We start from the raw sequence: 16,113 nt of genomic DNA on the forward strand, positions 1-16,113 counted from the left end.
TTAACTAGATCCATGCGATACCGTGTACAGTGACGTGTCTTGGTAGAGATTTAGATAGAGGGCTGTGGAATTACCGGAAGAGACTGATTATTTCTGGGGTGGTCATAAAGGCTTTTCAAAGAGGGTGGCATTTAATAGGGGTGTTGTAACAGATAGGGTTGGATATTTGAGGTGGGGGAGGGGATATTTCAGGCAGAAAGAATACATAAATAGAACCAAAGAGAAGAAAGCAGTGGGGCATATGGAGTGAGCAATTTGACTACTTTGTGGGGTTCATGGTGTTCGCAACGGAGAAGAAGTGATGGATAAGTTGGGATGGTTAATTGGGGATAGATTGTGGAGGGTTTTGAGTATCAAGCTAAAGAACCTCGTTTTTATTTGGTAACAAATAAGAATCTCAGTGACTTTTTCCCCAAATTGTAAACCCAGAACATTCACATGATCAGAACTGTGCTTTTTGCCTGAGCACCTTAGCTGTGCTAGGCAGTTGACAAATATTATCCAAGATAGTCATCACAAAAGTATAGTTGAAAAAGTATTAACCCCATTTTATAGAAGAGAAACCTATCTCAGAAAGGCTATATAACTTGACTGTGTTCAACAATTCAATAAGCAAAAAAAAAAAAAATTACCCTGAATTTTATGCTTTTTACTCTTTATAACCTTGTTTTCATAATCCTACTGTTTTACCAAGATACTATAACCTCATAATTCTGTTACTTTTCATAATTCAGTATTTTGAAGAAGGGGTAAATAGGAGAGAATTCGACTAGTCTAGAAATTATTTTAATAAGGTAATGAAAACTAATATTTCAATTGAATTCTATTTCTAACTAGTTCAGGTAACAGCTAATCTGAGCTACGACTGTTCCTGAAGGATGTACATTGAAAACTTGCGTGATTATTATTTTAGAGTTTTATTATGATGTTGAGGGTTCATAGGCAAGTGAAAACTTAAATTTATTGTCTATTAGGTTTCTCGTGATTTTCAGAAAGCTTTGCAATGCACCTAACAAGGGCTTCCTTCCTTAGCCAGATTCATTAAGTATAGTTTCCATCAAAATTAAGCGCTTAGTATGTGCAAGGCATAAAATATGGCAAGTGTCTTTACTGTATATTTTTTTGTTTTAACCTCAGAACAACCTTGTCAGGTAGGCATTCTTTTCCCATTTCACAAATGAGGAAAGTTCAGAGAGGTCTCTAAGTGATGGGCTGTATGTAATGGAACTGATGTTAATATCCAGCTCTACTTGTCTTTAAGTCACTATTCTTTTCACTATACCTGAATGCCCTGACACTTCCCATGTAATAAAGATGAATGATCTTAAAGTGACATTTATGCTTCATGGTTGCAAAGGAATAAAGTAAAAGATAGCCTGTGGCACAAAATGGAAGTGCAGCTCATGGCAGTTACAGAGCAGTGTAGCATCAATATTAATGCATGGATTTGAAATCAGAGGGATCTGGATTTAACTATAGTGTCCACCACTGAAAAGGTATGTGACCTTAGGGGTGTTACTTAATTTTTCTGAGGCTCAGTTACTACTCTGGGAATGCAAATAACAGTAATATCTATTTTAGAGGGTTTTTAAGAGGATTAATCAAAGTAATGCCTAAAATGTTCTTAACACAAAGTAGATACTTAATAAAAGTAAGCTCTATTAATAGTAGTAGTTGTATGCCACACTATGGTATCTATTCAATTCCCAGGGATCTGGCTAACCATCTCTGACTCATTCTCTTCCAGATATTCGATCCAGACCTCTCTTCTGAATTTTGGATGCATATTCCTGATCACCTACTTGGCCTTCACGTTTGTTTATCCCACAGGCATCTCACACTTGTTATGTAGCAAACTGAACTAATGATACACATAGCCCTTATTCCTACCCTGTTAATATCTGCTTACCTGCAGTCTTTTCTATCTATATGATGATGATGATGATGATTAGTGTATATGTATATAAAATGAATACCACAGCCAATCAAATCTCAATTCACTAAATTCTGAGGAATATGTCCTCTAACTTTCTCCTTACACCACCCTGGTCCTAGCCACCGCCATCATTTCTTTTTTATTATTATTATTATTTTTTTTATTTTAATTTATTATTCAGGTGTATAAGACAAGGTAATACTTAGACGTTCATCATTTATATCCCTCACACTGTGAAACTCCCTCTCCCCATCCACTATCCCTCCAACCTCACACTGAGCCATCACAGTATATATATATAATTATAGTTGGCATTCATTATTGTTCAGCTTCCGGTGTACAATGCCATGATCAGGCATCCACAGTATCCCTGAGGTGGTCTCCCAAATAGGACGTATGTCTATCGGATACCCAACAAAATCTTTACAACATTATTGAATACGTTCCCCAAATTAATTCTAGAATACATCAATCACACCTACTTCTGCCTATCCTTACCAACCAGTTCCCCATACTGTAACATGAGGATGTTCCTGCCCCCTTGAAACCTAAATGAAATAGGCTTTAAATCCCATTCCATCTCCAATGGAAGCTCAAATACCCTTGGAATTTTTGTCAATTTGAGGGAGTTTTTAATTCTCACCATTTCCTCTTCCCTCAGGCTCCAACTTCCACAAATACCACTTCTGTGCTCTAACACATGGATGTGCAACTCGGCCCCTTCGCCGAATTCCCCAAGTGATGCACTCACACAAAGCACTTGGAGTGTAGCAAACATTAGTAAAGATTGGGATTTGGGGAGGGAGAGAAGTGTTTGCTACTCAAAATGCACTTTCAATGGAACATTAGGCATTTCCAGTTTTAAAATGCTCTTTGACCTCCTCACCATCTGGATATTTCCATTGGCTGATTGTCCCTTCTATCTCCCAGCATCACCACATCTTGCCAGCTCTTCTCTCCCTGATTTTTTCTAGCCCCTTCCCTCTTATCTCTCCCGCTTACTTTCTGAAATAAAGACTTTCTTTTCTTTGTAACTTGAATACTAATTTGGCTGTCTTTTTCTTTGCCTAGATTCCTCTGCTCACCCTGTCAGTGTGTTCCCTCCTATTCCAAATGCTTCATCATCATGCATTTTTCATTAAAAGTTCCCCCTACTAGAAATTTGGGAGCCAGCAGTTACCATTATAAATTTTTTTCTTCTATTACAGAATGCAAATCTGATTTTACTCCCCTGTTTAATAACCCATAAGTGGCTTCCCATTGCCTATGGCAATACGCCTCAACTGTTTTACAAGGACCTACGAGGTATCCCATGATTTAGTCTCCACTATTGGCCATGCTAATGTTATTCTGATTTCTCAAATACATTATGCTTTCACCAGCTCTCAGGTTTTCATGTACATTCTTTTTCATAGATCCTATTCTTTCTCCAACTCATCATCAGGCCAACTCTTACTGGAGCCTGTGTAGTCTCTTACTTCCTCTAGCTTGGATCCTCCTGCTAAGGCCCTCTTTCATCATCATGCACTTCTTTTTATTTTATTTTATTTTTTAATTATTTATTTTTCTTTTCAGTTACAGTTGACATTCAATATTATTTTATATTAGTTTCAGGTGTATGGCATAATGGTTAGATATTTATATAATTTATGCAGTGATTTCCCCCGATTAGTCTAGTACCGACCTGGCACTATACATAGTTGTTGCAACATGATTGACTCTATTCTCTATATCATGCCTTTCTTAACAGCGCATTTTCTACTTGTAATTATTTAAAATGTTATATTTCCCCTCTTTTGCTTACAAACACCAGGGACTAAGTTATTTTCTTAACCATCATATTTTTAGCACCAAGAACACAGCAGGCACTCAATTTTTAAAAACTCCATGAAGGTAAACATTAAGCAAAGCGTGTGTGTTACTTCATCTCTTTTAACTTCTGGGCTTTAATTTATCTGGCATGGAGGGATCAGCCTCTAGGAAAACCATAAAATTCCAGTGACAGTGAACACAGAAACTATTTGTTTTAAACGTCTGACAGTGCTGATGTTTGCAACTCCTCAACAAGAAGGGGAGTTAAAGGGCAGTGCTTACAAAAGGTCACAAGAGTCACACCTAAATATGCTATAAACTGCATGTTTAGTAAGGAGACTGCATTCTTTGTTAGCTATCATCAGGATTTAATTAACTGGTGTCACAGTTGGAGAGACACTTCATGCCTGTGGGGAAATTTGACTGAACTCATCCATTCTAAATAAATGATTAGCACCATCATCTTTCACAGTATCTTTCAATAAGTGGGGCAGCTACATTTTTACAAGCATCTTTCTGAGGTAAAACCACTTTAATACTATAAATACTGGTAAGGATAGAAAAGGGGGACAAGGAATTAAAAATTCAGGCAAAATTATGTTTATAAGTGCTTCATTTTATGAAAATAACACTTGTTTCACAGGCATAATTAACCTGTCAGGAACCCCTATTTTTCATAACACATTAAGCCAGAAAAAATGTTGCGTATTTTTAGAATTTGCCAGATCATTGAACTGTTGAGAACAAATGTATTTAGTGGCTTTCTGGATGGTGGACTCACCTCCTTCAAAGTCAGTCATCAGCCAGCCACAGCTTCACAGGCCCCTAAACTTCTCAGCACAGTAGGTCCTAGAAAGTGTTCCCATGGTAACCTTCAGTCAAACAGGTTAACTCAGCCTGTCATACAGGCATAAAAAAAATCCTGGCTGCTCTGGTTCATGGAACCAGATGCCACAAAAAGGGGTAATACTGATTATTGAGTAAATAGACTGAAAGTCATATATGGCATTGAACCATGTATGAATCATGGTGTTAGTGATACACAAAAAAATACAACTTTTAAAATTTACATGTCCCCCCAAAAATCAATGAGAAAACGTAGATAATAAATTTTGTAGTAACAATTAGCTGCTGTTTTTGGAGCATCTATGAAATATCAGATATTGGGGTAGGTAACATACACATATAATCTCCTTTGTTCCCTACAAAAACCTAGTCATAATAGGTTTTAGTATTTCCATAATTTACCTCAAGCAACTGAGGCTCAAGGATTCAAATGAAAGACTATCCCTTAAGTGGGATTTGAACCCAGGTTCCACTATCTCTAAAATTTCTATCTCCAAAATTGTCTTTTGTGTGACAGCACATTGTTTGAGCATCTATCAATCATGTCCTACAAGAATAAGTCATGGTGTGTGCTGAGTAAGCTCACCGTCAATTAAGTCCAGATTTGAAAGGTAGCATTTGAGAAATCATTTTGGCTCCAGAATCTTCTAGCATGGAGACTGGAGTATAACAGTCATAAAATATGTAGTCTAAGAATTGCCTTGAGTGCCAGCTCCTCCACGTTATCATAGAGAAGCCTTGAGAAACATTCTTTGCACCTCAGTGTTTTCATCTGTGAACTGAGATGATAATAGGATGTTTTGAGAATCAAATGGGAAAATGTATTTGAAAACGCTGTATAAAATATAAAATATGATATATGGCTGATATTATTATCCTACATATCACATAAAATCTTGGTACATCTCGTTAGCATAACAGTTCCTTCCCAATTAAAAATGCCACGTTGAATTCTTTCCTCCATCGTATTTTCTTTAATCTCCAAAAATTAGGAATTCTGCAGAACTGCCACTCCCAGTCCATACTGGAGGTCAGGAAATAATTACTGAATTTATATATATATATAAAATACAATTACATTTTACACACATTCGTATGGCAACTTGATAAGAAAATATCATTTGTATTTATTTTAAATTAGTCCTGAGTGGGTAGCAGAATTTTGTTATTTTATATTCTGGTTGGGCAGAGCAAATAGAGTAGGATTAGAGGGTGAAAGTCCTAAAACGAGCAATTTGATCAAAGAAAAGGCAGTGCAACAAATCCAAGGGTTGTAATCTGACAGCCTGTGGGCCGAGACTGGACGGTAAATGTGTTTTCTTTGGCCAGTATCGCTTTATGTTGTTGTAATTGTGTTTTTTAATGGTGCTTTTAGACCATGCAGTTACCCTCTCATTTTCCAACTATTCCATCATTCACTCCTCTTACCCTTGACTGCTTCTCACAGTTATATTACCTGCTTGACATTTGAGTTTGGACCCTGTTACCAAATGATAGGCATAAGAGATGAAGGCTCTGTATAAGAAATCATAAAGACAGAAATGAATGTATCTGAGCATGTCAAAAATGAAAGGCAGAGCTGGCGTGAATGTGAACTCAGGCAAGAAGAGAGAACTGGCATATTCTACCTGAAAAGATATATTCAGGACGCATATAAACAAGTCTAGTATTACACAGCAGATTGCAAATACCTCCATTGAGCAAGCGTTTATCAAGAGCCTGTTGTAGGAGCTTCAGAGCAGTTCCTGGCAGCACATAATAAGAACTACGTAAGTAAATGTTCTTTATCATGTTATCATCATCATCCTTACCATCATCATTGCTATTTTGATTAACCAGACACAATTCTAGGAAAGACAAAGGCACATAAGACGTGTCTTACTCTTTACTCAGAAATAGTGTATTCCCAGTGTCCCACAAAGTTTCTGATACACAATTGTTGCTCAAAACATAGCTGAAGAACTACTGAATAAATAATGGAAAATTAGGGGAGGCCATTCCTAGTCTTTGAGAGCAACATCCACATTCTGCTCTGACAATTTTTGAAGGAGATTTGTGAATAATTCTGAGCAAGTGTCAAGAGGAGCCATGCCCTGACAAGGCAGCTTCGGGACTCTGATCTTCCTGAAGGAACTAAAAGGAAAGGATATCTCGCTTGAAAAGGTTTCCTGAGAGCTGGACAGGAGGTTAAGTGGATGAATTACATAATGTCTACAGAGGCTCATGGCTGTAAGTGCGATGTAAGCACCGGACATCATTCATATTCCTCTTTAAAAGAACTGAGCGTCCCATTACTCTCATGTGGTAACCTTAGCACAGCAGAATTTTCTAAGTATTCCTTCTATAATGCCCTGTAGTAAGTCTAATCATGGATTGAGTTGCCAGCCGGAGCCCTAATAATGTTCTGGAAACATATCACGCAGGAGGATTCGGTGCAGCCAGCACTTGCTCGAACCCTCATCACGTCTTAATTGAGCTGTTTCAACAGCCTCCGTATTGTCCTCTGAACTTAGCTGGGCCCAGTCAGCCAGTTCCTAACTCTGCTGGTCTTTCTGCACTGTGATCTGTCTAATCATGTCACTTTTCTACATGAAAACAATTCATGATTTCTTTTGGCCTCAAAAATACCCAAATTCCTTGCACACCTTGGACAGGGCTATCAACCCTCTCCTCGGAGCGTCCTCCCACTATGTAACCACTCGAGAGGAGGATGGGGTGTCTTCCCACTTCTCCAGATGACTTCTCTGACCTTTGTCCCCCTGGTCAGTTCCTGAGCATCTTTCAAGCATGACTGCTACCCTGTAGCCTTCCCTCACACCCATCTGCAGAAGCAGAATCAATTGCTTCTTTCTCCCTATGTCTACAGCACTGAACAATTCTCTTGTACTGACCAGCACCTCTGGCTGCACATTTTGGAAGTCCAGCTTAGAAAACTTAAACTGTAAGTTGGGATTTATTTACTCATGTCCACACACTGCACAATGACTGGGCCTTAGGATGATGGAGACCGCAGCCTTTCCCTCAAGCAGCTACCTTCATGGGGAAGCAATTGCATTAGGGTGGTGCAAAAGTAATTGCGGTTTAAAAGGTTAAAAATAATTGCAAAAACTGCAACGACTTTTGCACCAAACTAATAGATGCTGACTTATGTAGCTTTCCATCCATACCTACTTGAAACTGGAGAAGAAAGCTCCTTCCCACTAATTCCAGTTATAAAATTTCACGGCAAGTATTCTGGTTGGCAGGTTGGGCCTATAGGTGCATGCCTGCACTTGTCTTCATGGGGAGGGGATTGGAGACAGTAATTCACCCAGACTGAGTCACAGCACCTCCTGCTCTGACGTGGGGGTGGGGCAGATAGTTAGCAACCGCCATCAGGACCCCTTCTTGGCTATACAGTGGGAAAGAAGCAGTACTACAAAAGAAGAGGGTATAATCTTAGACAGGATTCCAGACAGGCACAAAAAACAGATATCAACAGGACAGTTTTTCAATCTGTAACTATTATAATAACACTCAGATCGTGTTATAATTTCGCGCTTGATGTGCCCCTCTCATTAGAACCTGAGCTCCTGCAGTCTGAGCACCGTGTCTTACTCATTTGCCTGTCTCCGACATCTAGCACGATGCCTGATGCCAAGTTGGCACTGAGCTGATGTTTGTTTGCTATTGAATTAATAAATGGACAGCTCTCCAATGCTCTGTGAATAAAATATCCAGTGACATAATTACAGAATTTCATAGTCTTTTGAAGTTAGTTAAATGGATGTTTATAGAACCCCTATAATTAAAAGGTCATTGAGTGATTCAAGACTTAACTAAAATATAGTAACCTTTGTAATACAACTAATAGAGTTCATACTATTAACATTTTTAATAAAAGCCATTTATAAAAGACAGGTAATTCCTGTAACTCATGGGATTTTTGCTTCTGTCCCATGAGTTACAGGAATTACTTTTATAAATTAAGATGAAGTTAAGAGGTCCCTGGGCTTCCCCAAGCTCTCACAGGTAACAATAAGCTGCAGAGAAGGAATAGAAACTCAGTTTCTGTCGTGCCAAGTCTATTGCTGTGCTCTTAAGCAAATTATTTAACTTCTCTGAGTAAAATGGGGGAGAATAACACTTATTTCTGAAGATTCTTATAAGGAATTAAAGAAAAAACATAATTAAAATGCCCAGTGCAAAGCCTGGTCCAGATTAGGTTATCAATAGATAATAGTTGCTACATTTATCAGGGATGGTGGAAGACTTCCCAGGATTTCTGACTAGTATGTATCTTCTTTGTCCCACACCCCAGGGACCCATCCTCATTTTTCTACTCTTCGGTTATGCCCACTTTTTCTGCAGTATGTTCTATTGCCTCCAGGACTGGCTATGAAACAGGTAACAGGCTCCTGGGTTCCCCCTTCCTGGCTGCACTCAGGCCCCTTTCACTGCCTCAAGCAGCTTACCTATACTTGAGGAAAGAGAAATGCCAAAAGTCATAAGGACCTGTGGATCCCGCACCTTGTTCTGACATCTATTACCTGTGTGACATTTGCACCACTGTTCCATCAAGTGTGAAATGAGGATGTTAGACCGGAGAAATTTCTATATTAAAGCTTGTTATGCAAAGGAAATTTTAGTGAAAATATATTCACTGCAGAGTCAAGCAATACCCAGTCCCAGGAGAAAAAAAAAGGTTTAAGTATTTTTCTATTCGCCAAATAAATCAGTGTTGGCCTTGACTAAGTTTGTCAGATTCACTTCTGTTATTTTTAACTCTTCCTTCTTGCTCTACTTCTCAGCAGGGATTACATGCCTGTAGCATACATTCAGAATTTTTTCCTTAATATGGATTCCAGGAAAAGCTGAAGCAAAGAGAACAGAGAAGAAATAGCATACCGTAGATGACATTTCTTTTAGGCGTACTGCCTGGATCTCACTTGGCTGGCTGCCTTCTCATTAGTCCCACTGACTGAATCTGATTAGCACACCCTGCTTTATTTTTGGCAACCTGGGAGCACCTGGGCCAGTGCTTATTTTCATGGCTGATACAATCATCCCCCAAGCTGTCGTTAGATTTTGGAAGATTAGCCCCTTTCTCTGGAAGATTCACTATCTATGAAGTATCAGCACGTTAGACATATATTTCTTAAACACTTAACAAAATAGAATCTATTTATTCTTCTTTTCATCATCACACAAACTTTCATTGTGTGCTGCTAAAACATAGAGCAAAACACTCTTAATAATTATGACTTTCATGTTTGTAAACTTATTGTTCTCTGAGTTAGTAAATCAGCTTCTATAATCACTAATGAATAAAAGCCAGATTTCAATGCTATTGGACATCTGGTGCTTGGTTTAGCCTTCCAGTTCCACCAGGACCACTGGTAATAATAGTCATGTGCTACTGATCAGCAAGGATACATTCTGAGACATGTGTCATTAGGCAATTTTTTTGTTGTTCACACATCAGAGAGTGCCCTCACACAAACCTAGGTGGCATAGCCTACTACACACCTAAGCTATATGGTACAGCCTATTGCTCCTAGGCTGCAAGTCTGTACAGCATGGTACTGTGCCAAAAACCATGAGATTAAATCAAGCACAGGAGAAAATGGTGTATGAGGCTGCTGCTGGCATTGCATAGCGTACTGTTTTACAGCAAACTTTCTTATAAATAGAAAGAGTACACTCTAAAAGATAAAATGTGTAGTATAGTAAATACGTAAACCAGTAACACAGTCATTTATTATCATTCTCAAGTGTTACGCACTGTATATACCCTGTTTCCCCAAAAATAAGACCTAGCAGGACAATCAGCTCAAATGTATCTTTTAGAGCAAAAATTAATATAAAACTGGATCATATATTATATATTATATTATATTATGTTACGTTACATGACATTACATTTATTATATTATATTATATTATATTATATTATATTATATTATATTGTTATATTATATTATATTATATCATATCATATCATATCATATTATACCTGTTCTTACATTATAATAAAATAAGACCAGGTCTTATATTAATTTTTGCTCCAAAAGACGCATTCGAGCTGATTGTCCGGCGAGGTCTCATTTTTGGGGAAACACGGTAATTGTATGTGCTATGCTTTTATACAACTGGCAGCACAGTAGGTAGATGTGTTTATACTAGTATCACCTCAAACACATGAGTAATGCATTGCGGTCTTGCCAGCCCAATGGCTGTGGCATCACCAGGTAACAGGAATTTTGCAGCTCCTTTATAGTCTTATGGGACCACCATCGCATACGTGGTCTGTCGTTGACCAAAATGTCATCATGGAGTGATTGACTGTATAGAATGGATCACATTTTATGTTTGATCCCAGAAGTATTGCTGGTTTGTAAACTGGCCAGGAACCACCTGATATAATCTGAAACCAACGCGTGTACAAGGAGGGCAGGCAGAGAGGAAAAAAGGACAGAATATTCTAGATTGATATGTGGCAAGTTTTATAAGCAAAGGGACTCACTTAGGTTTATGAAGCCTGTTTATGAAGCTTGTCTTAGGTGGCACAAGACAAGCAGATCTCCACACAGCCCATCAAATCTTAAAAGTGTATACAGAGGCCTTGACAGAGTTCAAGCACATACACAGGAGGCCTTCACTGGGGTTCAGTCACACATGCCATCGACATGGTCTCAGCAACACATTTCTAGTTCAAGACCTGGACCTCGGGGCAGCTTCTGGGAAGGGGAAAGGCAAGTGGAATGCACATTCCAAGGACAGAGGAGTGGGTGAGGAGCCTCCAGTTGCCGAGGTCCATAACCACCCCCAACAAGTACAGAACTCAATAATAGAAACCTGCCCATGTGTCTGAGGATGAGACCATGTGGATAAAGGGACATTTTAAAAGCCAGCTCATACTGACTTATCCCACATTACAGAAATCCGTTAAAGATTACCCAGCTCACAAAACACCTAGTATATACCAGACATTGGTCTTGGAGCTGGAGATAGAGTTAGAAATAAGATACAGTCCCTGCCCTTAGAGGACTTGGGTCTACTGTGCTTAGAATATCATGAACACAATTAAGTCCATTAAATGTTAACATAGAATTAAACTTCTGTTAATGGTGAGATAATATTGAAAAGTACTAGGATCTGTACAACTAGATTTCTAAAAGAATTATATAATAAGAAAAAATATCTGTACATTTTTAAGCCTATATACGAAGGTATGACAATTAGGTTCGCGAGCTCATCCTAGGAAAAGTGCTACATACCTCACTGCTGAATATTACTATGGTCACCTTCAAAGTACTCCCCTTGGGAAGCTATACACCAATGCCAGAGCCTAGTTCACCCTTCAAAGCAATTTTGGAACTCTTCTTCTGAGCCATCAGAGCTGTCGTTGTATTACCCTTGATGTCCTGAATGTCATCAAAATGTCTTCCTTTCAATATTTATCTTTGGTAAAGAAAGACATCATTGGGGGCCAGATCAGGTGAGTAAGGAGGTGTTCCAATACAGTTATTTGTTTACTGGCTAAAAACCCTCACAGACAGTGCCGCGTACCGTCATGATGCAAGAGCCATGAATTGTTAGGGAAAAGTGCAGGTCATTTTTGTATTTTTCAGGCAGCCTTTTCAGCACTTCCAAATAGTAAACTTGGTTAACTGTTTGTCCAGTTGGTACAAATTCATAATGAATAATCCCTTTGATATCAAAAACGGTTAGCAACATCATTGCAACAAGTTCGCGAACTTAATTGTCACACCTCGTAGTCTTTTTTAGGGTATTGATATGTATTATATGCTTGATTTGTCTGCTGGCAATATGTAAGGTACTAAAATCCATAGTAGATTAATTCTAAGATGCAAAAGCTCACCCATAATTAATACAGTCAGTAATTCTTTCATTCATTTAACAAACACCAGTTGTATACTGTGAGTCAGACTCAGGATAAGCAAAATAAATAAAAAGGGGAAGACAAACAGAAAGGTGGAAAATAACGGAGCTCAATTTTGGTATTTGTATACAGACAGTGTACAGATCAGTAAGTAAGAGTCCAAACTAAATGTGTGACCTTGGGCAAGTGACTTAATCTTTCTGAGTCTCAGTCTCCTCAACTACAAACTGAGATTGAGAATACTACCTGTCTCATGGGGTTATTTGAATATTAAATGAGATGATTGTTTATAGACTGCCTGGCTTTGTTTCTGAGTCCTTATAAGTCCTTACCAAGTTTCAGCAATTATTCTGTCCCACTTTCTTAGAAGAGAAATCTGAGGCTCAGTGTCATGAAATTACTTGCCCAGCATACTGCATATCCAGAAGATAAATTAAAAACAAAGCAGCACGTGGTACAAAGTGTATGAGGTGTTTGATTCTGCCTGTGGAGTGTGGGCAGTTGAGAAGAAAACATATTTAAACCAATTACACATTCAAATACTGCCCACAAAAATTTATCTGGAGACGTGGAGCAAAGTTTTTCGTCTGCTAACAGCTCACTTCCCTTGGATGGTACAGATGGTCAATCTCATCCCTTCTTCAAAGAGCCTCTTAGCTTCTATTATAAAGACTGGCTCACCGTTAATGAGGACGATTATCACAGGTTTCTCAGTGCTGGCTTGTTGTGTGTGTGTGTGTGTGTGTGTGTGTGTGTGTGTGTGTGTGTGTGTTTTCCCAAAAAAATGACAGGTGAGAAGTGAGAGAGGAAATAACTGCCTTGAAACATTCTCCTAGAATTCTCCTAGGACTATCACAACATTTCTTCCTCCAAAGTAAAATACAATGCTTCTTCAAACCATGTATCTTCTCCAGTATAGCTGAAACCAAGGACTTCTCTGGAAGTTGGATGCCAAGATACTTTTCATTCATTCATTATTTACTTATTTCCATGATGTTGATTTTGTGTTTATTACACCCATGAACTGGAAGCAGCTTTTCAATGGAGAAGAATCTTGAAAGTAAACTCCTGAGAAAATCATTAGACATAAGCGTTATTCTCTCTCTTTCTGCCTTTCCTTGTAAACTCTGTAACTCTATTTTACAAAGTAATGCTTACCACAAACATTAGTTTTGTAAAAATTATCTCAGTATAATTTTATTGTCAATAATCTGAATTTGACCTCCATTTTTTTTTCTCTTTTCTTAAACAGAATGCTACAACATTCCATGTAACTGTTCAAGATGATAATAGCATCGTTGTCTCTTTAGAAGCTTCAGATGTCATGAGTCCATCATCTATGTATGTTGTGAAGATAACTGGTGAATCAAAAAATTACTTCTTCAAATTTGAGCAATTCAACAGTACTTTGCCTCCTCCTGTTATCTTTAAGGCCAGTTATCACGGTCTTTATTACATAATCACCCTTGTAGTGGTAAATGGACATGTGCTTACCAAGCCATCCAGATCAATCACGGTGTTAACAAGTAAGCATCACGTGTAATATGTCCTCTGTGTTTCTCCTTTGGGTGTATTCTCACGGACTCTCACTGAAAGAGAGTCAACCCAGAATGGCAAGAACAATTGCCTTGGAGTCAAGTGACATAAATTCAAGTTCTGCTTCATATGAAGAATAAAGGTTCTTGCTGAAGTTTGATAGTGTTTTGTTAAACAAAAATTTGGTTTAAGCCAAAAAAGGTAAACCTCAATGAGATAGAGTATCTTAAGGCTGAATGACAATTTTAGATTCACGATTTGACCATGCTGTGTAACTTAGTAATGTGTCATAATTAAGCTATGTTTTCCATAACACATATTCTCATGTTAAGCAATTTGGTTTTTTGAGACAATGAATTTATACTCCTATTTAGCCTGTTCAAATTCAATTATACATTTTTATGAGGGAAAGAAAAGGCATCATTTATCAGTCACTACTCCCAACCTCACCCTCAAAATACCTTGGCTTCCACTGCCCAAGCGGGAAAAAAAAGCATTGGCCTTTTAACCTTCAGCAGCCCCAAAGAGTTAAAGCTGATATAGGTATTTTTTAGGAGTGGTTTTAACTATATGTGATTTTCACTTTACTCTGACTTGAATACCTAATCTCAAAGTAAGAGGCAGTTCTCCTGTAAATGTTGACGTAGGGAAGAAAAACTGTCATCTATACAATAGAGTTTATCATTAGAGCAAGTTGATGGCTCAGCAAAGTCATTTTTGTTCACTGATCATCAGTACATATTTTCCAGAGGCTGCAATTTTTTAAAATATCAGCTATATTTGATCATTCTGGCAATAGTTAAGGAAAAGAACAATAGTGATATTGTCTGTTGGGATAAAAGGAAAGAGAAAGACCAAGAAAGCACAAACTCAAAATCAAGCTAGAGGACATACTTTTAACATGTCTGTCAAAAATTAATTCCAGTTTCCCTCGGCAGACTCCCAGAATCACTGGTGATTCCTAAAAATTAGGGACAACCCAGAGTTAAGACCTTCAAAGTTTATAGACATGATGAACAAATCTAGGACCTATCTGATTCAAAGGAAGAACTTGCCTGGTAAAATGCTGTCTTAAACAAGTTCCAGAAAAGGTGAATTGCGAGTTAATAGATCCAGGCAGCAGATCTAGGTATATAATGCTTATTACACAACTCGTTGAAATCAGAAGCTCTGCCTTACTCATAATTTTATGAGCATCTTGAATGAGCCTTGTGCTTAATAGGTGATCAATAAATATTAATTCAATTTTGTTGAGCAAGTAATAGGAGAAAGAGCCAGGAAAAAAAGACTAAGACACAAAGTAAAACTGTTGTGAAGTGCTGACTCAACATGTATTAGCATGCACTCAGCCACCGCTGATCAGACAAAGCTGGAGGAGTCAGCCCTTTAGCTAATGGTTCATGAAGACATTTGATAAGTAAGTAAGTGATTAGAAGATTTCTAGAATATCTCATTGAAATTTTAGCACACATAGTGGGTTCTATTTTAAATATTTTGTATTTTCCTTTGTGATTTCTTTGACATAGGCTTGGAAGTGTGTTATTAAATGATCGAAAATTTGGCAATTGTGCTGAGATCTTTTTATTGATTTTTAGGCAAATGCTGTTGTGATCAGAGAACATACTTTGTGGGATTTCAATTACTTAAAACATTTTCAGATTTGTTTTATGGTCCCAAATATGGTCTATCTTGGTGTGTATGCTTTGAGCACTTGTTGGGTGAAATATTCATAAATGTCAATTAGGTTAAGTTGATTGTTGAGTTTTCTGTACCCTTACTGATTTTCTATCTACTAGTTCTAACAATGCTTGATCGAGGGGTGTGAAAATCTCTACCTCTGCCTCTGGACTCGTCTATTTCTCCTAGTTTATGCTTTACGTATTTTGAAGCCCTGTTGTTATGTTGTAGGTGCAAACACCTTTTGGATGAATATGTCTTCCTGATGAGCTGACCTTTTTATCATATGCAATGTCCCTCTTTATCCCAAACAATTTGCCGTGTGCTGAAGTCTGTTTTGTCTGATATTAATATAGGCATTTTAGTTTTCTTTTATTAAGTATTGTCATGGTAGACTTGTTTCATTCTTTTACTTTCAACC

At 37.9% G+C, this 16,113-nt stretch overlaps 1 protein-coding gene across 6 annotated transcripts in view; it reads left to right on the plus strand.

Moving 5' to 3' along the window:
- PTPRO (protein tyrosine phosphatase receptor type O) overlaps positions 1-16,113 on the plus strand; it is a 207,306-nt gene that overhangs the window by 94,984 nt on the left and 96,209 nt on the right. For 2 of the 6 annotated variants that reach the window (XM_081061383.1, XM_081061382.1), the window contains exon 2: positions 13,732-14,005. The exons of 2 other annotated variants lie outside the window; for them this stretch is intronic. In XM_081061383.1, the coding sequence (XP_080917509.1) occupies positions 13,732-14,005 (274 nt within the window). The remainder of the gene's footprint in view (positions 1-13,731; positions 14,006-16,113) is intronic. 2 more of the 6 variants (XM_081061384.1, XM_081061386.1) reach the window with 1 other exon arrangement.

Source organism: Rhinolophus hipposideros (assembly GCF_964194185.1).
Source record: "Rhinolophus hipposideros genome assembly, chromosome: 9".
Taxonomy (NCBI): Eukaryota; Metazoa; Chordata; class Mammalia; order Chiroptera; family Rhinolophidae; genus Rhinolophus; species Rhinolophus hipposideros.